This window comes from Talaromyces marneffei, chromosome 2 (assembly GCF_009556855.1).
Source record: "Talaromyces marneffei chromosome 2, complete sequence".
Taxonomy (NCBI): domain Eukaryota; kingdom Fungi; phylum Ascomycota; class Eurotiomycetes; order Eurotiales; family Trichocomaceae; genus Talaromyces; species Talaromyces marneffei.
In genome coordinates this window covers 866,941-889,262 of record NC_072349.1, presented here as the reverse complement: position 1 = coordinate 889,262, position 22,322 = coordinate 866,941, and the positions used below count along the sequence as shown (strand labels likewise).

The following is a 22,322-nucleotide window of genomic DNA, read 5'->3' as shown; positions in this document are numbered from 1 at the left end:
TTTGGGATTATAACCTCACGGACCGCACCGGCGAGACAATCAGGGCAGCTCTTGCAGATTTGTTGCCAAAACTAGACGCCCAATATGGGTTAGTCCCATGGGTTATTGAGTGCGATAATGAGATATATATGAACCGACCGCTAGTGAAGGAATATCTCGAAAGCTTCTTTATACGACTTGAGCCTTCACCTCCGTATACACAAGCATTAAACGGCGCAGCTGAACGCTCAGGGGTGTAATCAAGGATAAAGGAAGAAGCATGGCTGCAAGTGGAAAAATTCCTCACGATTTGTGGCCAGAAATCAATCGCGCTGCAGTCTATCTTTTCAATCGCACCCCAAGGTACGAATCGAACTGGAAAACGCCATACGAGGTTTTTCACACCTATCTTGCGCTTCAAAATGGCAAAGTTTTTGAAGATATGAAGCCAAATCAAGCACATCTGAGAGTCTACGGTTGCAAGGCCTATTCGCTTACAACAAAATATATGAAGAAAGAAAAGAGGCTTCAAAGATATCACCCCAAGGCCTGGATAGGCTATCTAGTTGGATATGACTCTACGAATATCTTCCGGATATGGAACCCGAAACTAGGAGTCGTCGTCAGTGCGCGTGACGTTATTTTCAACGAAGATGAAGTTTTTGATGGAAATTTGGATAAGCTTCGCAATGACCTTGCTACCACTACAATTGATGAGATTGCTGAATTACTTAATAGTGTCCATATTCAAAATGATAAGCTTCAAAGTGCTACGGTTGGAGGACCTTCCTGGACGCAGGAAGACGAGCCCAACTCGTATAACAATGAAGAGAGCCTCGAGCCCCGGTTAACCACTGGAGATGCCCAAAATGAGGATATCAACCTACGGGTTGAAGGAAGAGGACCACCCGGTGCGCCGTCTGCAGCGGATATCGACGCCGAAGTCCCCTTCCAAGATAGAGCTCCCGAATCAGGTCAGAGCCTATCTCATGCTCCCGCTACAGGTTTGAGCCAAAATGAAGCTCCCGCTACAGGTCAGAGCGTATATAGAGCTCCCGAATCAGGTCAGAGCCTATCTCCAGCTCCCGCTACAGGTCAGAGCACAAATCTCGCTCCCGAATCAGGTCAGAGCTTAGAGAAGGATATTATTTATCCAACACCACCGGACTCACCTCCGGCGGTGCTTATGAGCGCTACGATACAGAATCCGGTTAAAGATGAATTGAATAGAATCAATTATCTTGATTCGGGCTGTAGAGAAGCCGTTGCGTGGGAAGCAGCGTTTACCGCAGGCACCTCTCACAAGATATACGGATCACTTAATGGAAAGCCCTTCAACCGTTCATCCTTGAGACGTGCCTTACGCTCGACAACTGGCTTACAGTCTTTCTTTATGGGTAAGAGGCCTGCAGCTAGTGCGCGTATAAAGGACGTTCTGGAAAGCGGAAAGGAGCTCATTAATTTACACCGGAATATGTTACCCGCGCCTCCAAAGGGGCATGGAGAGTTAAAAACTCATGAACTTGGAGCACTATTCTCAGAGGCTGAGAAGGAACACTTACGCAGCCACCAACCCACCAAATCGTGGTCAAAGGTGCCATATTCTTATGCAAAGGAAGGCAGGTGCTTGACTGCATGTGGGTTTACGTTTACAAATTTGACAAGCATGGGAGGCTCCTTAAGTGCAAGGCGCGCCTAGTCGTACGTGGGGATCAACAAGTTGGCCTCAACCAAGGTGATACGTACGCTGCAACGCTTGCTGCAAGGTCATTCCGCACCTTTATGGCTATCGCCGCTCGCTTCGATTTGGAAATGGCTCAATATGATGCCGTGAATGCCTTCGTTCATGCCCCGATTCAAGAAACGGTATTTATGAGGATACCTCCGGGATATCGGCATCTTTACCCAGGAACGATTTTGAAGCTAAATAAAGCGCTATACGGCCTACGGACGTCGCCCTTACAATGGCAGAGAACGTTGACTGAGTCGTTACAAAAACTAGGCTTCAAATCCGTGCCTCATGAGCCGTGCTGCATGATAAAGAGTGGGATATTGATTTTCTTTTACGTGGACGATATCGTCCTCGCTTATAAGAAGGATAAAGAGAAAGAAGCGAGAAGCCTTATGAATAATTTGAAAAGGAATACACCATTACTGGAGGAGAAGAGCTCCAATGGTTTTTAGGAATCCGCGTTATAAGAGACCGCGAGAAGAAGCTCATATGGCTAAGTCAAGCTTCATATATTGATAAGATTGCAAAGCTTGCTGACACGTTCCCAATTCATGATACACCAATGGCAAAAGATGAGCTTCTTCCCTATACAGGACGAGCAAGTCATGCTACTATTCACAGTTATCAACGCAAAGTCGGATCTCTAATGTACGCCGCCGTCAGTACGCGCCTCGATATTGCCTTCGCCGTATCCCGGTTATCTCGTTTCCTCACAAACCCGTCACCTACACACCACCGAGCCGCAGACCGAGTATTGTTATATCTCCAAAGCTACCGGCACCTTGCTCTTCAACTCGGGGGTGGGGATGGATTCGTGGTTGCTAGTGACGCCTCATTCGCCGATAATACCCTCGATCGCAAGAGCTCTCAGGCGTACGTGATGACGCTGTATGGAGGAATAACAGGGTGGCAAGCGAATAAACAAAATACGGTTACAACATCAACTACAGAGGCAGAATTGTTAGCGCTATCTCAGGCAGCAAAAGAAGGCATGTACGTTATGCACCTACTGAAGGAATTGGACGTCAAATTGGAGACCCCCCGACTGCATCTCGAATGCGATAATAAGCAGACAATAAGCCTCATTGAGAAGGATATCGTCACCCTGAAAACGAAGCTTCGCCACGTGGATATTCACCACCACTGGCTACGGGAACAATTCCAGGAAGGACGCGTAGAGCTCACCTACGTGCCTACAAAGAAGATGATTGCAAATGGCCTCACAAAGGCGCTACCGAAAGGAGAATTTGACGCGTTTTTGGAGCAGATAAAGATGACTGATATATCAAGATATCTCCACGAGCAAAAGGAGGATACGCAGGAAGTTGATATGGGCACCGTGCTCAATTGCTTGCAGATATGAGGCCTTTTCCAACACCGAAGCACTCTTTCCTTTATACGGTTTATCCCACTGGGTTTACATATCAAGGTTTTAACGAGGCTTCCAGGCACGTATTAGGCTTCACCAAAAAGATATCAATATCCACAAAAAAAGGATGCCCGTACGGAATATCAACTATATTTGAGGTATATGAGGCTATTCGCAGATATCTGGTCAGCCTGCCTGCGGTGCGGCTGAGGGGGTGTGTTGGAAGCCTGCTAATATGACCGAGGCTAATCTCAAAACGGTCAGGACTTTCAGCCAATAAGAGGCTGTAAAATGTATATTAGCATCTTGGCAAATACCCACGATAAAGGGGAAAGAACGAGTAAAAAAAAGGGCGACGTGGGGGCCCAACATAGTCAACAACAAGGACACATCGACTCACATATCAATTTTGTATGGTAACCTATGTTACCCGTTTACTAGCATATACGTGGATTCCAACAGTACGAGTGGGCGTGGGCTTATACCCTTCGTTGTGGGCCCCTTATCGCTACTCTCTGCCAAGGCACTAGTATACATTTGAGCTTCTCTAATTGGCCAGATTCTTGCTTGAGCAGCATCCCAGAAAGGATTAGCCTGCCTTAATTACCAGGCTTCCAACAGTAGGTTAGGGCAGAGCAAAAACATCAATTTTACTACGTTATATATCGCATTTTCCACGTTCGCATACAACTCCCCAGACAAAATTTATAATAAGTTTAATGCCAGGCAGATTTATGAAAAGAAAATTGTGAATACTGATCTCGCAACAGTAACCTATTGGTAGTTGTCCCATTTGCACCGAGGAGCCGTCAGGGAGCCAATTTAAGTACTGTAATTCCGTGCCCATGGCTGATTCGGGGGCAAAATACGATTCATGAGGGCTGCAAAAGCGTCCTTTACTTGCTTCTCATCCCAATCGAGGCCCTCAAGACCCATGGAGGAAGATTGGATACTCTTGTCTCTAGTTTGTCGCTTCACCTCCTCGAGTAGTCCTTGTTCGAGCTTGGTGGACACGTCCGGGAACTTCGGGGCGATGGGAGAAACCAAATTTTGGAAAGCTTCTTCCATTTTTCCACGGTTGATAATCCTGTTGGATTCGCCAAGAACTCTTTCGCAGTAGAGTAGAAGGCCTGCTAAGCCAGCAGCACACGCGGTGGCTAGAGAACTGCCAGTCTCGTAGGTAAAAGAGTCCTTCTCGCGGTCATGAAATGGAATCCTCTGTCCCGGAAGGAGAAAATCTACCATATCCCGATTCACCCAAGGTAGTTTCTCGCCGCGCTCAGATGAACCACCAATGCGAAAGCATGGGGGTCTCAAGTCACCAGGGTAAGAGGCATCGCCAATATGGCCACCTTGATCACTAGCAGAAGCAAATAGGAAGATAGGGGGCTTTCCAGTGCGAGCGCCGTTTTCTCCACCCACCTCGTTAATGATCTTTTTCAGTTGCTTAATTTCCCCGGTCTCCTGACGAGTTTCGATTGTCCAGCTCATGGAAATAATATCTACTCCGCAGGCCTCAGCCCATTCGATAGCCTTGATGACCCAGAATAATGTTACTCAAAATCTTTAAGGAAAATCATGGTTGAGGTAACATACTTGCACGGCTGACTCGGGTGTGAAACGCGAGCTTCCATCATCGGCTAGACGCTCTTCTAACCTAGCAACGAACAACTTTGGTTTGGGACATATCTTGCAGATGAGCCTAGCCATTAAAGTTCCATGAAGACCCCTTGGAACAAAGTATGCGTTCATGAATTCAGTAGAATTTGGGTACGGTGAGAACGTCTTCCCGACTGCTATTCTGCGTTGAATGTCCGGTATGGTCGCGTCAATGCCGTCGTCGATAATGGCAATCTTTATAGGCGCGGCGTTCGTTGGTTTTATCCTTTGCAGGAAATTGGAAAAGTGTTCCATTGAACGTATCCATGAGTTTTCTCTGGGTTATTACATTTGGTAAGCTCGGCCTAATATGGTCTGGAGAGATTGGAAAGGACTGAAACGCTTACTCTCCCTTAAAATCGTCACTACTCTTGAAGTCTGAGGCGTAACTGAATTCCTCATCGTCAAAAATTTCCATTACTTGGACCTGCCTCGGGCGAGACTTGTCATTAGTTGTTCCGGAGTCCAGGCGCATTGCTTCTCTCAGATTTGACTGCTCCTGTGGGGGATTTTCGGGGTCAATGCTCGGGTCTCTGAATCTCATTTGTTCCTTAAATCGTCGTATGTTCTTTTTGAGAATATCGGGTACTTCATAGCCCTGATTTCTTTGTATTAGCTTCATCATTCATGCACTCCAGTCTTTGTATGTTACCGACCTCTTTGACAAACAGCTTAATGCGTTCTAGCTGTAAGACTATATTAGAAAATTGCTCTTAAAGTAGGTAAAAAAACCCGTCTGTAGTAATAGTTTAATGGTTTTATGGAGAGTAAGAGTACCTTTGAAAACTTGCTCACATCATTGAAGCCCTGTGCGCTGGCCCATCCCATCATGACTGCATGGTTACCTGTCCAGTATAGCGATATTTCTTGCACAATATTACTAGAATTTGAAATTACCTCACTGCTGAGATCTATCTTTTTCCAATTCCAGTGCTCAACCTGAAACCCGGCGACGGCTTTAGAGATCACAGAGTCATAATGGCTCTTGTCCCGATTGTCAAGTACTGTTACCTTTACGATTCGTTTAACTCCATGTTCCTCCAGCCATTCGAAGATAGTCCTCAAGTCCGAATATGTCTTGTCGTCATGTTTCTGGCCCTTGCTGAAGCAAAAAGTCCAAGTAATCAGCAACCGTATCTATAGCACTCTATTACGAGGGATTTCGAACCTTCTCCGGTGTAATGATGAGCGTTTAGATGGAGTGACCTCAAGTGCCGGTAATGCAACGTAGCTAAGAATACTTTCAAATTCAAGGTGCTTTGCAAGCTCTCTAAGAAAGTCTTCGGAGATTGAAGGGCTTGGCAGACCAGCTAGATCAAAGCTAATCTGTCGTTCTGCGAGTTGCGACTGTCAGTAATACGTTCATGGCCCCAATGAGAGACTCACTAGCCCACCTTTACCATGTTCATACAATGCTTTCACAATTTCATCGTGGTCTTTGAGAGTGCGAACACAGAATGTACGGAGATACTTTGCAATAGGGTCCTCCACGATTATATAGCGCATCAACTTTTCTGCTTCCTCGTCTCCTTTGATAATGAGATCATTGAGTGACGCATCGATAAAGTCCTTGACTTCGTTTGAATTTTGCAGTTTGTGTACTCGTAACTGGTATGGTGTCAGTCCTTTCACCTCGCCCGTTTTGACCTGTTCACTTATGACGGCCGGGACCGATTCGAGAATGTTCTCAATCACTCTGCGTCGGTATTTCGGGGAGGAAAATATATCCTCTTCTGATTCTGTTGTTTCAACAGGGGGGTCTTCGGTGGAGTTTGGCTGCTGAAATCGAGTCAAGATCTTTTCGAGTGCATTTGGAGAGACCTCATCTCCTAAGAATGCTACTAGCACGTGAAGAGATGTCTCTCCCTTGTTATTTGTACGACGAAAGACATCTGGGAAGCTCTGAAGCTTCTTCGCTATAACACTGGTAGATGGTGATTCCTCTTCTATAGCTACATGTAAACAAGTTCCCTTGACTTCTGGCTCAACCTGGAGCATGCTTGTCATATCTTCTATTTCAAGTAGGACTTTAACGATCTCGTGATTCTCGCTGAGTATGGCATAAACGAGAGGAGTGTGTTGCACTAATTTCGTAGTGGCCGCCATCAGTGATGGGTTTATCCTGATAACCCACCGGAGGAAGAATGGCAACTTGGATGCCCAATGTCGCACGAACTCATCCTTGCAATACTCAACGATTTTGTGGAGATGTATAGATCCACGATGGCGTAGGAAATTTTTATAGTTGTCAAAATATCGATCTGGATCTTCCTCTGGTTTCCAGAGAAATTTCATGGCCTCGTTTATAAGATGGGATAGTATTTCGTTGCCACTTTTGCCCGTAGGATATTCGAGCACCGCAGGTGATGTCGGTTTCATCAAACTCTCTCCTATGATTCGCCCCTTCCCCGTCTGTTTCTCGGGCTCAGGGGACTTAGGGATGAGAAAGCGAGGAGTACCTGAGTTCGTCATGATTAAAGATATTTGTTTAATGCTTAAGACGATGGAGGAATCTGTAGTGCTCCCGATGATGAAAAGCCTGAATAACATACGTAGAATGAGGTTCCTACAAATTCGACCAGGATTTGAAAATAAGAAATTTTTGACCCCAAAGGAAAATCCCGGTCCCCGAGAGCAAGTCCAGGAAGTACGAGGCTACGAGCCCCTCACCATGACCTACCTAGAGTGATGTCGATTGGGCTAACTGCACATTCATTGTAAATGCAACAACATTAAATCGTCAGCGAGCTCAGGCAGCCATACTTCCTGCCTGAAATGGCCTGATTTCATTTTTGACCAGGCTATGCTGGACCAGCCGGAGTCATGACTTGTTTGTCCAAAATAATTATGTTGTTTATTGCCAGGGTATCTTTCTTTTAGATTATTAGCACATGTGTTGCAACATAAATAGTAAAATGAAACACACCTGCTCCTAATCCTTTTATTCAACTTATTTTCTTTTAAATATCACCTGAGCTTTATCAAAAAATAGTAGAAGAGAGATAACAAAATTCCTTAAGAATGGAGAGTATAGCGGAAGATCTAAACATTCCTCTGCTCCCTTCTGGAGGCGACAGCGATGCGATTCCTCGTACAGAGGATCCCAAATTTCGAAAAACGCCCTACCAAGCTGAGCATGGAGACTCTCTTTTGGCACGAGCAAATATTGTGGGAATCACTCACGGAACTATGAACCCTGGTGGCGACCCGGCGACATTGATCGTCTTTGAATTTCGATTTCTTAGTATGAACTCCAAACGGCGATATACAGACTGTCACATTACCATCGCCTTTGAAGACTCAGACGGCGATGTAAACTTCTGTCCTGAGGTCTACCGAGTATCCCCGGATGGTCTTTTTGGAATCCTTCCAACCCAAAGATCACGAGAGGTAACTTTTGGTGGGAATGCCGGATTCCTTTTCGGGCCCTCTGTCGGGCCCTCTGCCAATGCGGGATTTCTGTGGGAATTGAAGCAGACTGAGACGATCATCGATAGTGCGAGGCTATCAGGGACCCGGAAAGAGCTGGGTGACAGCGACAAGGATGATGCAGTAGTCTGGGCCATGCAAGAAAACAGTAGAACCAAAAGCGGGGTTCCCACCTTTCTGCGAACAGCTGTTCTCCTTCGTCGCGAGGCTGACGTCCCGTTCAACGTATCAATCAAGGTGCGTGCTAACGTTGATTTCAGCCTCGCCGACGCGGCAGCAGACCTACGTTCGCTTTTTGGGAAGAAAAGGGTTGAACGCGTGCGACCAGTCCAGATAGATGCCAGTGTTGATCTAGCACAGCTGAAAGTATCTACCCTCGACCCTAAGAAGGCTGACTTCACAAAACTGGATGAGCTGGACCTTGAACAGATGGCTGACGTTACGATGATCACAATGAGATAGCTCATCGCACACTCATTGGAAGTCCGGTACTCCGGCTGCATTGGAATTCAAGGATACGTGGTAGCACTCCAGGGATATTAATACGGGTCGCTTTGCTGTACTCAGAGTAACATACATTACTCCCAATATAGCCAATTAACGCCGAGAGAGCAAACACATGTAGATTGCGTACGCCTCAGAAATCGTATGTAATGATAGCTTTGCCAATGGTATGGTTGGGGGTTCTCTGTAGGATTTAATTGTCCAGGATAGCCCTTTGTTGCTGCCTCAGACTACCTGGCACTTCCCCGTGACTTCCCCGTCGTCATCACACCATCCGCACCTTCTTCACGCGTCCCTTTGGCAAGTCTACCAAATGCCTCTACAGAGAGAGCTTCTGCTGATCGAGCGATTATGGACTCTCCCTTCCAGTAAGAAATGTCCCCAGCAATGATAGCTCGATAGTTCGCATCGCGTTGCGTTTAGGGGAACCGGCTGACGGAGTGGTTGCGTTTAGACTGGTCTTGATCCACGGCATAACGAATGCGTCCCGGCTCGATGATCCTAGTAAAATCGGTGAAATTTTGTCGAAAAGAGTGCCATCTGCTCGTATCCTCGAGTTTCATTTCCCGCGCTTTGTTCCCTCGCAATATTCAAGATGGACCGGTCTCAAGGAGGAAGCTAGAGTCGTCAACAAGAGAGTCCATGACACATGCGATGAAATGTCCAACCAAGAGACCGTGGATCCCACGGAAATTCCCCTTATATTCATGGGTCATGGCTTTGGAGGATTTCTTACCAAACAGGTAAATCGTATTCGATAACTCAAGTTCAGAGAATGCACTCACATCGTTGCGTTTTCTTTCAGATCATGCTAATGGCTAAAAACGAATCCAAATTCCATATGAACTATATCCGAGTGAGGGGCATCGTAAGGCATCCTTTTATACAGTGATTGATCCCTTTACAATGTTATTTCTAAGCCGACATCCTCGCAGATCTTCTTCGGAACCCCGCATCGAGGTGTGGATTTGCTATCGTGGGAAAATCATGTTCTTCGGCTTTTAGCCTTCTCTAAGTCTACACCAGGCAGTATATCACACTTACTGCAAACTCTTCCCGAGCAGTTAGCGGAAGATGCTGAAGAGTTCGCAGCGCTCTCATGGCAATTTCATGTCATGAATATGATTGAGGGTCAGGGGACAGATTATGATACGGTAATTCCTCTCTGTGTTAGTTTCTTAACTGGTTCCAGATACTGATTTTTAAATAAGGTACTAGATAGGTTTTCTGCCAGTTTTGACTCACGGGGTGGCAGGAACATTATTATGTCAAAGAAGCATTCGCAGCTATGGGATTTGCAGCCGGAAGATCCTTGGTTAGATACCATTTTAGCAATGCTAAAGAGTTTTGTTGGAGTAAAGACATCCTGTAAGGGATAGACATGATATCGATTCTGATGATAATCCGCATACTAAAAAATGACATAGCAGAATATCGAACACTGCAGAACTTTTTGAACGCATTGTCCAAACTCGAGGCTGACACTGGGCCGCTGAGCGTCTCCGAAATTGCCCCCGATAGCATCGACTGGTCGAATGGAGACCATGCGTATCTGGACTGGGGCACACAGCCGCAAGTTGGCGCTTTACGAATCTTCGGGCCTCTTGATTCCCGTACAATGGTCCTTAGCTCTCATATCTTGAAGCTAGAGTTGGAGAAAAGATATCATCGTGAAACCGTACTGCTTCGTTACTTTTTCAACAAACATGACATCCGAAATCAAACACAACTTGCAGCTCTAATTTCATTATGTCGCCAGCTATTGTTGTCCCGGCCATCCCTGTTCATCCATGTCAAGCTGCTATGCGACTTCATGCACTTGAATAAAGTGTTTACGAAGGAATTACTGTGGGCTCTCTTCTCCTCACTTGTTTTACATTTGACTCACGATCAAATCTATTGCATCGTATATAGGATAGACGAGTGTGAGGATGGGTCAAATGAAATGGCCGAAAAACTTAATTCCTTGGCCATATCTGCAAATGGTGGTCTAAAAGTCATCATGACAAGTATCGAAAGTCATCAAACAGAGAACCTCTCCTGCTGCAGCAAACGATCATGCCGTGAGATCATTGATAAGGAAAGTATCAGTGGGCTGACAGGAATGCTACCATTTGTCAAATATCACGTCAATAGAGTGCTCCAACAAAATCCTCAGTGGGCTAAATTCGAACGTGAAATTACCTCTGCTGTAATTGCACCGCCAACGAGTCATCTATCAATCATGCATAAATTAGCTTCGCTGGAGTCGGCGAACATCAGGTCAACCCCAGACGCCATTTCCCAAAGGCTACAAGAGCTGGAAGACAACCAAAGTGCCTCTGCAGTGCAGCAAGGGGAAAACTGGATTCGAATCGCCTTTCGTTGGATCCAATACGCTATACGCCCGCTTACCAGTGCCGAATTAGCGATTGCAGTTGCATTTGATGAATTCCAATGTCAACCCTTACAATCTCAGTACAACACGACTGTCGAGAAAATTAAAGCTTTCACCAAGTTAGCCTCTCGAGATATTGTCGGTGATCTCCGCAAACGAGCCGGGCCTCTAGTTCAGGTAGTTGGAGGTTACGTGGTACCAGTGCATCGAGGCTTACAAAGCCATCTTTATATTTCTGCCGAGACTTCAAAGCCTCAGTTGGACCCTGAGTGTAAAATTCTTACTACGTGCCTGGAATATATGAAGTCTATTTTTACGGATGCAATTTATGATAACACCATTGAGAACCAAGGCTTAGAAAAGTCCCTGACTGATTATGCGTCTGTCTATTGGCCGGAGCACTACAAACGAGTATCACCAACTTGCCGAGTGCAGGCTAGTGAGGATGTATTTTCTTTTCTTAGTGACAATAAATCTTTCCCCATCTGGGTCGACCGGTACCGCAGACAAGACAACTCTGCTTTCGAGGGAGAATTAATTAGCCCACGCATCCAAGCAATTTGTAGCCTTGGATTCAATGATATATTGGACATGGTACTAGGTCAGGAGCAAGGTGAAGAGCACTGGACAAATGATTTGCGACTTGCGCTTGATCAGGCTGCCGCCAACGGTCACTATGAAGTTGTGGAGAAACTTCTAGACAATAATGCAATGTCTACTCGGGCATTGCTCCTTGCAGCTGCCGGTGGTCATTGCCGAATTGTGAGACTCCTGCTGGAGAAAGGTTACGCAGCAACATCAGCAGACGACAGGGGATATACCGCTCTTCATCATGCAACCTGTCGTGGACATCGTTCCATAGTCGAAATTCTAGCTGAATGGGATAACACCATCTTACAAGCACTTACAAAAGACGGATCGTCGGCACTATGCCTGGCTGCCAATTTAGGGCAAACAGATATCGTCAAATACCTGCTTGAGCACGAGGCAGACATGTTGATCGAGGATTCTCGTGGGTATGATGCCCTTAAGCTTGCTGCAGCAGGGGGGTTCGACGAAATTGTGAAACTTCTTCTGAATAAAGGCTCCACCAGGTCGGACACGATAGCACGGGATGGAAACATGGCGATGCATTTAGCAACAAAGTTCCATCATCCAACCACTGTGTCTTTACTGTTGCAAGTCCAGCCCGATGCCCAAGGCCACAAAAATAACGACCATTTTACACCTATTCATATTGCATCAGAAGCAGGATTCGTGGAAATTGCACGTAGACTGTTAGACAATCATCCATTGAAAAATCAGAATACACCTGATCTCGAAGGTGTCAGTCATGTCGAAGTTCAGTCAATGATAGAACTACCGGCCACTTATGAGCTTACTCCATTGCAGTTGGCGGCTATCAATGGGCACACTGAAATCATTGAAATGCTGTTGAATAACATAGCGTTACTTGAACCACAAGATTGCGAAATTGCCTTGTTGCAAGCGACCACCAAGGGACTAATTGATGTTGTTGATAAGTTGCTGCAAAACAAAGTTACATCTAATATTGTGGACAACACCAATAATTCGCTCTTGCATCATGCTATTATGACGCAAAACGAAGAGTTGTTGGAAATGTTATTGGAACATATGTCAGACAAAATCAACTTTCCTAACAACGAAGGCCTTACTCCTCTTCATAAGGCAGCCGAGATTGGGAACTTGGCTATTGTGAAAAAGCTAGTTGGGCGCAAGGCACAGCTTGACAAAATAAACATACAATCAGAGACTCCCCTTCATTTGGCTATACGTGGCAACTACCGTCTCGTTGCTGACGAGCTACAGGTCGGCATGGAGGACATAGATCAGAAAAATGAAGAAGATGACACGGCTTTTTCATTGGCAGTCAAGCAGGGACACATTGAAATTGTGCGTGATTTGCTTAAGAAGAGGATTGATGTTGGATTTCCTTTTCATATTGAGGTAGTGCTTCAACACGAAAAGGTTCTAGAAGCTCTTCTTCGTGACGGGGAGTGGGATTGTGACCAGCCCGATAACAAAAACCAAGGACTAGCCCCTCTCCACTTTGCTGTGAGTCTGAACTTGCTTAAGGTTGTCGAGCTTCTCCAAAAATACGGCGCAAATCTAAACCCAAAGGATGAAGACGGAAATACGCCTCTAATTATGGCTGCTTCACTTGGATTTCAGGAGGTGGTGGATTTTCTCCTTGAACATGATGCAGACATTGATTCTACTAACAACGATGGGCTGAGTCCACTTTATGCAGCAAGTCTACATGAAAAAGCTGAGGTGGTCAAAAGGCTTCTGGTGAACAAGAAAAGGCCCGAAGTGAACCTAACCAACAAGAGAGGCTGGGCTCCACTGCACACAGCAAGTCGTAAATCTTCTGAGATCACAAAACTTCTTTTAGATCATGGTGCCGAGCCCAATGTTAGGACTGACTCATCTCACTCGACACCTCTTTCAATGGCTGCATTTGAGGATGAGAGTGATATCGTCAGATACCTTCTTGAATTCAAAGCAGATCCAAATCTGGCAGATACAGATGGCGAAACAGCGGTCCACAGAGCGGTCCTTGGTGGATGTGTCGAAAATTTGCGAATCCTCATAAGCTATGATGCTGAAATAAATGTGCAGCGGAATGACGGTAGTACCGCGTTGCACCTAGCCATTATAGATAATGAGAATGAAATGGTCGATCTTCTCCTTGAAAAGGGAGTAGATACCACCAAACACAGTGACGAATTTGGTACATTCTTAATGGCAGCCGCTTCTTTGGGCAGGACTGAAATTGCCGATAAGTTGTTGTCCAAGGGAGTGGATATAAACGAGATACAGGGACCCTTTTTCACAGCTTTGAATATCACTGCGTACAATGGAAACCTTGATGGGATCGAATGGCTCATAGAGAACGAAGCTAACATGAATATATGTGGTGGACTGTGGGGCAACGCTCTTGCGGCGCTTTTAGAAGGTGATTCTAGAGATATCGATATTTTCAATCATCTTCTACGAGCTGGTACCGACGTTGGTTATATCAACCAGCACGGGAAATCGATTTTGGCTATGGCTGTGGATAAAGATTGGAGCGAGGTGGTTGACAGCATCATAAACAAGATAAGTGAAAAGGAACGCAGAAAGGACATGGAACAGGCGGTGCTGAGTGCCACGCAAAAGGGGCATGTGGAGAGTTTAGCAATCTTGCTGAACCACTCAGAGAACATTCCAGTTACGGATAAATTTGGTCGGTCTTTGCTATCTATCGCTATTCATTTCAAGCATAAGGATGTGGTGGAATTACTGTTAGCCCCAGGCATTGATATCGACCATACGGACCATTTTAATCGTACGCCGGTATTTCACTCGGTGGCGGAACATGGAAAGTTTCTATCCGAACTATTGTCTCATGGCGCCGATGTTAATGCCCAGGATTTTGATGGAAAGACAGCACTCGTTCGTGCATGCATGCTTAATACCAGCCCGTGTGTAGAAGCTTTGCTCGAAGCTAAAGCCAAAACGGCCGTTGTAGACTGTCGTGGACGTGGAGCACTTTACTGGGCCTGTCGTCAATCCTCCCTCCAAATATTTGACAAGATTGCTACAGCATTAAGGGAAGAAGACAGAGAAGCCTTCTTGCAACAAGCGGAAATTGCACTATGTGCTGCAATTGCGAGTGATCGAACATCATTCCTCGAAGCTCTCCTACGGGATGTGAAGTCCATGCCATTCAATGATAATGGTGACTGGTCACCAGTCTATACCGCAAACCGCTATGGACGACTTGATATCTCAGAGAGACTGATAAAATGTGGTTTCCCTGAGCCCAATCTTGTCGAGCATCATGTTCAGCTTCCATCAGCCTGGTCAAGCAAAGACAAAACCCCTTGTATTAAAGTGGATTCCGCCACGCAAATTATCGAAATTGAACGTGAGTTCCCAATATTGAAATTAAAAATAATTGATATACACGATACTTACTTCAGACATAGATGGTCTTATGACACCGGGCCATTTTATGGAGGACGAAACCATAGCAACGATCAGAGCAGATTGTCCTATGGCTCCAGTACCTGGTCACGACTATTGTTACTTTGAAGTCACAATAGAAAGAGGATCCCCAATTGCAGAGTGAGTCTTTTTGGGCATTTTTTTCCCTTGAAAAATAAGAATTCCCTCTCCCTTTTATCTGTCGTTTCACATCCTTACTTACTGCTTTCAACGACTTTCCAGAACATTCGGGGTAGGCTTCTGCGAAGAACAGACACCACTGAATCTTATGGTTGGCTGGGACGACCATTCCTGGGGATATCATGGGGATGACGGCAAATCGTTTTTCAATTCATCCGGCAGTGCCTTTGGAGAGACATATACCGTGAAGGATGTAATCGGATGTGGTATCAATTTCAAGGAGGAAGCCGCATTTTTCACCAAGAATGGAAATATAATAGGTTTGGGCCCATTCTCATTTCGCTGAGTATATCCTGAGATTTCCTAACGGTTTAATAGGACTGGCATTCCAAAAAATCAAAGGAAAATTATATCCTGCTGTAAGCATGGATCAGAGGATGATAGGGGCTCAAATGTCGGTCAACTTTTGGAAAGAAGACGGTCCCAATGATTTTGTCTATAAAGGCAGGTTGGATGACCCAGATACCCTAAAGCCATCAAATATGTATCGGAATTCTGCTGGATATGATGAAAATACAGAAGAAACTAACATGCCATGGGATTTATTTCAACAAAATGACGACATTGTCCTTGAGGAGAGAGATTCTGACTGAAACGAGCTTGAAGTTAACGAATAATTGTCTGATTGAACATGCGCGGAATATTCTAGTTATCCTCTAATCAAGAATTCGAAATTACCTACAAATGGCATTCATGATACTTAGATCATCCCACTGATCCTGCAACGTGTGTCCTCGAATGATCATGTAAAATAAACACAATCTTCTCCTCATCAACTCGCCCTCCAAAGACTTCAGGTACTGGAACCCTATTGTGAAAGACACGTTTAACCATCCAAAGGTTCCGAGCTTCTTCAACCACAACATCAGGACCAAACTTTACAAGAACATTAAGATTATCAAATATCACAGGCTTTGGTTTAGAACTTGTCTTGAAGTCGGGAGATAAAGCTTTAACTTGCGTCAGTGTAGGGAGGTGTTGGTATTTTCTGAAAAATGAAGAATCCTCAAAGTTCATGTCCTTTTTGGACGCATCAGGTGAAGATTCGGTAAATCGTTGCATTTTCATTATTCTGAACAAGAAGAGGGTTTCAGGTTGGGTGAGATACTACTTTACCAGGCCCCAAAAGATCGATCGGAACCAGGAGATTTTCTTATCTCGGTGAGCTCAGAGTCTTAGTAGTAGAAGGCCTGTCTGCATCGTGTAAGAGCCATCATATCCTTAACTAACCCCTTCTCTTCCCTCCCCTCAGGTGACCCAAGCATTAAGAACAAGTTTCAACTTTTGATATAGACAATGAGGTGCTTGGAATAGTAGAAATCATGTGCATTCCGGCGTGTATCATGTTTCTATTTTTAATTTTATGGCGAAATGTCCTTCATTCATGAAACCCGAGTCACATGGTCATTGGGCAGCACTCTGCTAAATATCTGGCATTAATATACGGTTTAATTATGCACCAGGCATTAAATAAACCACCAATAGAGAGAATAGAGAGAAAAGTACACATGATGTCAAAGTTATTTTCCCTTACCAATCAAGATCTAATGACACGTATCACACCTTTATCCACTCATGTTGAGGCAAATCCGCTGCTGACCTTCGACAATTTGGGTCAATTGACAGCATACTCCTTATAAAATCAATGAAGATCGGTACGTCTGCATCGGGCATATAGTTGGGCTTCAGAAAAGGCTTGGTAGTACCGTTTATCAGCCTGTCTAGACTGGTAGGTTCCAATTGCGGAATCCGAAGGAGATCTCCTGTGGCCAACGACAAGATTAAGGACAACTCAATCTGGGTTCAATTACTCTTGAAGATCTTACCTCTTTTGTTGAAAAACTGAGCAGTGCGTTTTCCACGCTTAAGGAGCTCGGGTGGAAAGGGACCAAGGACCTCTATCATTCTCGCTAAACGATCATCATCGGCAGTCCAAGGCCCATTCTTTGACGGTTCAGCTGAGAAAAGAACTATTCCTTGGATGAACTCTACGATCTGGGGAAAGGTCAGTGACCCATAATCATAGTCGTGGGCAGATGCTTACTAGGCACCCTAGACTCCATATATCCACTGAACTCTCCCAAGGAGCGCCAATCGTAACCTCTGGGGCCGCAGTGCTGGGGACTGAATTAGATCTGAAAGATGCTTGTCTTTCCAAGACGCTATAATATACTTCAACATTTAAATTCATGACCAGCAGATTTATTTCACTTACCCACGCCAAAATCAATTATTCTGATGTATGGTTTGCTTAAGTTTGAAATTAATGGTGTTCTGATTGCTTCTCGACGTGGCATGCCTTTATCCGCGGAGGAACCTCTGACAGATACTGAGATAGTTATAGTCTCATTCGGATTTGGTAATTCCATGAGTATATTTGTTGGTTTTAGGTCTGGCACGCGGAAAAGTTGAAAAGTGAGTATTTCTTAAGAATTAGAATCATGAGTTTTGTTTTCGTACCGGTATGGATGATGCCACACTCTCTATGAAGGAAATCTAATCCCAACAGAAGCTGCCGCGCGACCGATTTCACTGACGATACCGGCAATCTCCCGTCTTCATATTTGGCGGCCTGGAAACCTAAATGGTACCCCATAACATCGAAAACAAAACACACATGCTCTCCATGAGGTCCATTGTGTTTGAACGGATCCAATGCAGACAACACATAATGGCGCCCTTGATGATTGCTATTCATTGAGACATCTGAAATTCTTTTGAGAATTTCTTGTTCATAAATATCTTTAGGTCGGCCATAACAATCAGCCCTAAGTATTTTAAGAGCAACATATTTCTGAGCCCTGTACTTTCTCGTCAGCTTTGCGTATACCCCAGTGAGATAGATTTTTTTTTACTTGGAATCTCTAGCGAGCCAGACAGTGGAATGCTGCCCATACCCAAATTTCCTTACTATGGTATATCGACCAGAAGCAAACGTGTCATCTAGAGAAACTCCGTGGTACCTGACGGATTTGTACAAATATTCTGACTCTTCAGTAGTTTAATGAGGACTTGGATGCTTGGGAGCTGTTGGCAGTGAGGTAGACCTAGGAAATATGAAAGACTTGGATCAAAATTTCCTTAGAAATGAAAATGCTCTGACTCAATTCATCGTCTTGATAAAAGACGATGGTCTTGTGGTAGAAATTCAAACGGATACTGATTTGAAAGGTTGTCAGAAGTTGTTTTCACATGTTACATAACCATACCTACCGGTAACTATTCGGGACTAATTCCAAGCTTCAATTTACTAAGTACTGCTGAACAAGCCTAATGAAATATATGGTATAGTGGATATTTTAAATTGGTGCTTATTATCGAGTATCAGAACACTCCAAGCCCGTATATTTATTCTCCTGTTGCTTATTATTACCGAAACAGGGTCGCACGGACAACGAGTCAAACATAGCATAGGGCTATATAGAATGCAAGACCCGAGAAATCTTTCCAAGAAGTGTTGATGACTTGTCATCCTCGATCTTCGCTGTTTGTGACCGATACTGTTCTTCTTCCCTGATAGACTGAAGCTCGGCCTGGAAGTCCAGGGCAGACAAAGGTATTACCTTGGACTTCATGAAAAGTTTGAAGCAAGCATATAGAGCTAGAAAAAAGAATATGTCAGAAAGTCTGCTTTTCAAGTGAGTCTTGAGAATTATGTACTCACCTATGAAGATGAAAACGTTGAGGTAGCAAGTCAAGAATCCGGAGGCCGTGAAGTGGCCTTTGACGAAGACACTGAAGCCTGCAAGAAGTGAGCAAGAATGTCAATAATGTGACATATATAATGGCTAGAATACGCACCAAAGAAGAATACAATAAGAAACACTATGAGTAAAGTTGCCCACGCTGCGTATGGCTGTAGCGGACCACGATAAGGAAGTTCTACACCTCGCAGTCAGTCATTGGTCATATAAAGTAAGATATCAGTTGATAAACATACCATTTTGTGAAATACCCTGCCTCTTCAGTCCATAAAAAAACCTCAAATACGTCACCTCAATCACAATCCACCCAATCAACCCAGCCACAGTCGTAATATTAACAAACCACCCAAAAACGACACAGGTATTACTGCCCACATTCAAATACACGAGCGGAACCAAAACGCACGTCAAGCCCACGGCGTAATGAGGAACGCCGAAACGGTTGCACCTCTGAAAGATTTTGGGTGCATGGCCGTCCTGGCTTAAGCCGTAGAGAGTTCTGGAGGCGATGAAGATACAAGCAGAGCCGCTACTGAATGCTGATGTGCAGACGACAGCGTTGATGATGGAGGGGATGACGGAGACTCCGGAACGTTGGAAGGCTATAACAAATGGGGACTGTTGTGCAGTGCCTGTCGAGATTTGTAGTTGCTTATCGTTATAAGGTCTCGTAATGAACGTGAGCTGGTTGGACGTTTGGGAGTCACCGTAAAAGATAGAATAACTTACACAATCAGGCCAACGATGAAGATACTCAGCACATAAAAGAAGAAAATACGGAAAAAAGTCTTCTTAGTGGCTGCAGGAATGATCTGTCGTGAATTCTGTGTTTCTGAGCCCGAAATGGCAACGACCTGAATATTCCCGTAGCTGAAACCAGCTGAAACCAGCACACTCCAGATTGCCAAAAATCGACCCGTTGAGCCTGTTTCAATCGTCGTGTTGAAGGCCCCTGGATCGTTCCAGTATCGGAAACCTATACGGTCATGATTCGGGGCACCGCCCAGGTCAATGACGAGCCCACCGATGATGAGGTCGATGATCAACATAATTTTGAGTGATGCAAAGACAACCTCAGACTAGTTGATGTTAGCAACTTAACAGTGATATGAAAAGTGTTCATGCTTTTGACATACCTCTCCATAAAGCCTAACTCCACATAAATTCAGCAATATGATCAGAACCAGCAATACAGAAATCCAGATCGCTGAGTTGATGGAAGTATTCCAGAATTGGATAACTGTAGCCGCAGCACTTATCTCTGCTGGTACCGAGATAGCCATGGTATACCCTAACAAAAAAGAAATACGGCAGTCAGGTCGAACGCCTCCAACTAAACGAAGGTATGACTCACAAAAATTCCAACCAGTAGCTGCACCCAGTGCAGGCTCAACGAATTTCGTCGCATGGCGAACGAATCCTCCTGTCGAGGGCACGAAAGAAGTAATTTCGGCGGTAGTATACGAAACGCCAACAGTAACGATACCCATTATAATGTAAGCGATAAATGCACCCGCCGGTCCTGCAGTCGCAATCACTGACCCCGAGCTCAAAAACAGGCCGGTTCCCTAGAGAGCAGATTCGGTCAGCGAATGCTTGAAGAGATTGAAAGAATGGGAAGTACGAACAATCATTCCTGCAATTGCAATCATATTAATGTGACGAGACTTCATGTCCCGACATATTTCTTCCATCGTTCCAGACCCTTCAACTCCAGGCTCCATGTCGAGAGCATTATCGTGGCTCGTGTTGAAATCTTTGGGTTTGGCCATTGTCGTATCCTCGGTCATGGCTATGGTGGCGACGGAAAAAAAATGTGGTAGACACACGACTCAAGGTAAGAATTCCATAAAGTTGTTATGCTATTGTCGAATATTATAGCAGTGGTCTACTGGGCAATTTCTTCCGCATGAACCTGTGATAACGACGGGTCCTATCCACACCGACTATCAACCGATTGTTGTCCAGGCGCTGCGTAGATAGATAAGGCTGGCCACGACATTGGAGTCTGAGGAGTGAAATTATTTGTTGACCTTGGTGTTTATTTTCGTGGTGGCTTGTCGTCTGTTCTCCGCCGGCGAATTTCGAGAGACTGAAGATAAGAAGTTTAGTTGCCGGTGAGGAGACTCTTTCTTGAACTGAACTCTCGATTTATCTTTTTATTCTCGCTCGTGTAATGGTAAGTTTGACTGATACTCGAATCGTTGCTGGAATCATTGTTATTTGTGACAAACGAAAAAAATTCGAAGTGCAATGCCACAAGACGACAGTTTCCAGCTTTTTGACCTTCGTGTCGAGGTTGTATGTCCACCGGAGAAAAGAATACTCTGCGGAGCTAAAGCCGGTGACTATTTCACCCTCAAAGGCGAAATGATGCACTTACCGCCAAACCAGGGCATTAGCATTTATAGCTTAGCCAAGTTGATGATCTTGAACTGATAACCCCACGTTCATGGAATACGTGCTAACGACTTAACTTCGAAACAGCGGCAGTACTGCCTCTCCTAGCAGCGGAGCAACGCATCACTCATGCGAACGATTGGATGACCACTGATGAATAGATCGCTTGTCCGGACCCGAACTGTCCCTCGCAACTCAGAATTATAAGAGAGGGTATTCGAACTTTCAGTCATGCCGAGACGACCGTCGTGCCGCTTCACAAGACAAATACAGCAATGAATATATAATTCAAGGTATTCGGGCACCAGGAATGAATAAAATAATGACTAAACCAAAATCATCCTGAATCATAAAGGCAGCGGCGATGGATATCCCGATCCATACATCATTCTCGACCAGAATAGAAAGGGACACTGGCTCTTTTTTAGTTGGAATTGTTTGGGATTCCAAAATGTCAGAACACGAGAATCGCCTATCAAAGGGGTGAAAATTCATCCCTGGGGTATACACTGTGTCGGTTGGAAATTTTCTCGCGATATCTTGCTGACGGGGATGATTTTACGAGTATAAAATACATTCCGAGCTTGTATATAACTGATTTCGAAGCATGCAATGAATATATAATAATAAATAACCACCCTATTTCTACGGTTCTGACCATTGATACTATGAGAAGGGGTTTGGGATTCATATGCGCTACATAACAATGTTAAATATCAACATATCGAAGTACGACATGATATAAGGAAGTTCCCTCATTACTACGTAGTCGTGTATTGGAGTTGGTTCTGATATTGTTTTCTCTATTGCATGTAACGTGGGCAATCGATTTGGCTGGAGTTGTATATTGGGGTTGCGGCGGACTATACTTGGTACATAGTCGCAATATAAATCGCTGTTGAGTCTTTTGTGTCCCTGTTATGAAAGATTTTATGTGATATAGGGAGCTCGTATTCAAGCAATACCTTTACTTTC

The 22,322-nt window shown here is 44.7% G+C and overlaps 5 protein-coding genes across 5 annotated transcripts; 2 read left to right on the top strand and 3 right to left on the bottom strand.

Annotated features, from left to right (window-relative positions):
* Positions 1-259: 259 nt before the first annotated feature.
* EYB26_002664 (uncharacterized protein) lies at positions 260-3,074 on the top strand (the record flags this gene model as incomplete). Its single annotated transcript, XM_054261969.1, has 3 exons — positions 260-1,602; positions 1,653-1,845; positions 2,121-3,074. The coding sequence occupies 3 exons, from the start codon at positions 260-262 to the stop codon at positions 3,072-3,074; spliced, it is 2,490 nt and encodes an 829-aa protein (XP_054117944.1).
* Positions 3,075-3,902: 828 nt separating this feature from the next.
* EYB26_002663 (uncharacterized protein) lies at positions 3,903-7,211 on the bottom strand (the record flags this gene model as incomplete). The annotated part of the gene is made up of 7 exons (XM_054261968.1): positions 3,903-4,613; positions 4,677-5,016; positions 5,087-5,337; positions 5,396-5,425; positions 5,517-5,841; positions 5,908-6,073; positions 6,134-7,211. 7 exons carry the CDS (start codon positions 7,209-7,211, stop codon positions 3,903-3,905), a joined length of 2,901 nt encoding a protein of 966 aa, XP_054117943.1.
* A 549-nt stretch (positions 7,212-7,760) lies between these two features.
* EYB26_002662 (uncharacterized protein) lies at positions 7,761-15,836 on the top strand (the record flags this gene model as incomplete). The annotated part of the gene is made up of 10 exons (XM_054261967.1): positions 7,761-8,606; positions 8,883-9,040; positions 9,127-9,415; positions 9,478-9,540; positions 9,608-9,826; positions 9,884-10,040; positions 10,100-14,983; positions 15,045-15,183; positions 15,286-15,503; positions 15,562-15,836. The coding sequence occupies 10 exons, from the start codon at positions 7,761-7,763 to the stop codon at positions 15,834-15,836; spliced, it is 7,248 nt and encodes a 2,415-aa protein (XP_054117942.1).
* Positions 15,837-15,948: 112 nt separating this feature from the next.
* Positions 15,949-16,305, bottom strand: EYB26_002661 (uncharacterized protein; the record flags this gene model as incomplete). Its single annotated transcript, XM_054261966.1, has 1 exon — positions 15,949-16,305. One exon carries the CDS (start codon positions 16,303-16,305, stop codon positions 15,949-15,951), a length of 357 nt encoding a protein of 118 aa, XP_054117941.1.
* A 2,354-nt stretch (positions 16,306-18,659) lies between these two features.
* EYB26_002660 (uncharacterized protein) lies at positions 18,660-20,737 on the bottom strand (the record flags this gene model as incomplete). The annotated part of the gene is made up of 8 exons (XM_054261965.1): positions 18,660-18,844; positions 18,908-18,985; positions 19,045-19,125; positions 19,184-19,614; positions 19,677-20,026; positions 20,084-20,238; positions 20,302-20,515; positions 20,576-20,737. The coding sequence occupies 8 exons, from the start codon at positions 20,735-20,737 to the stop codon at positions 18,660-18,662; spliced, it is 1,656 nt and encodes a 551-aa protein (XP_054117940.1).
* Positions 20,738-22,322: the final 1,585 nt, after the last annotated feature.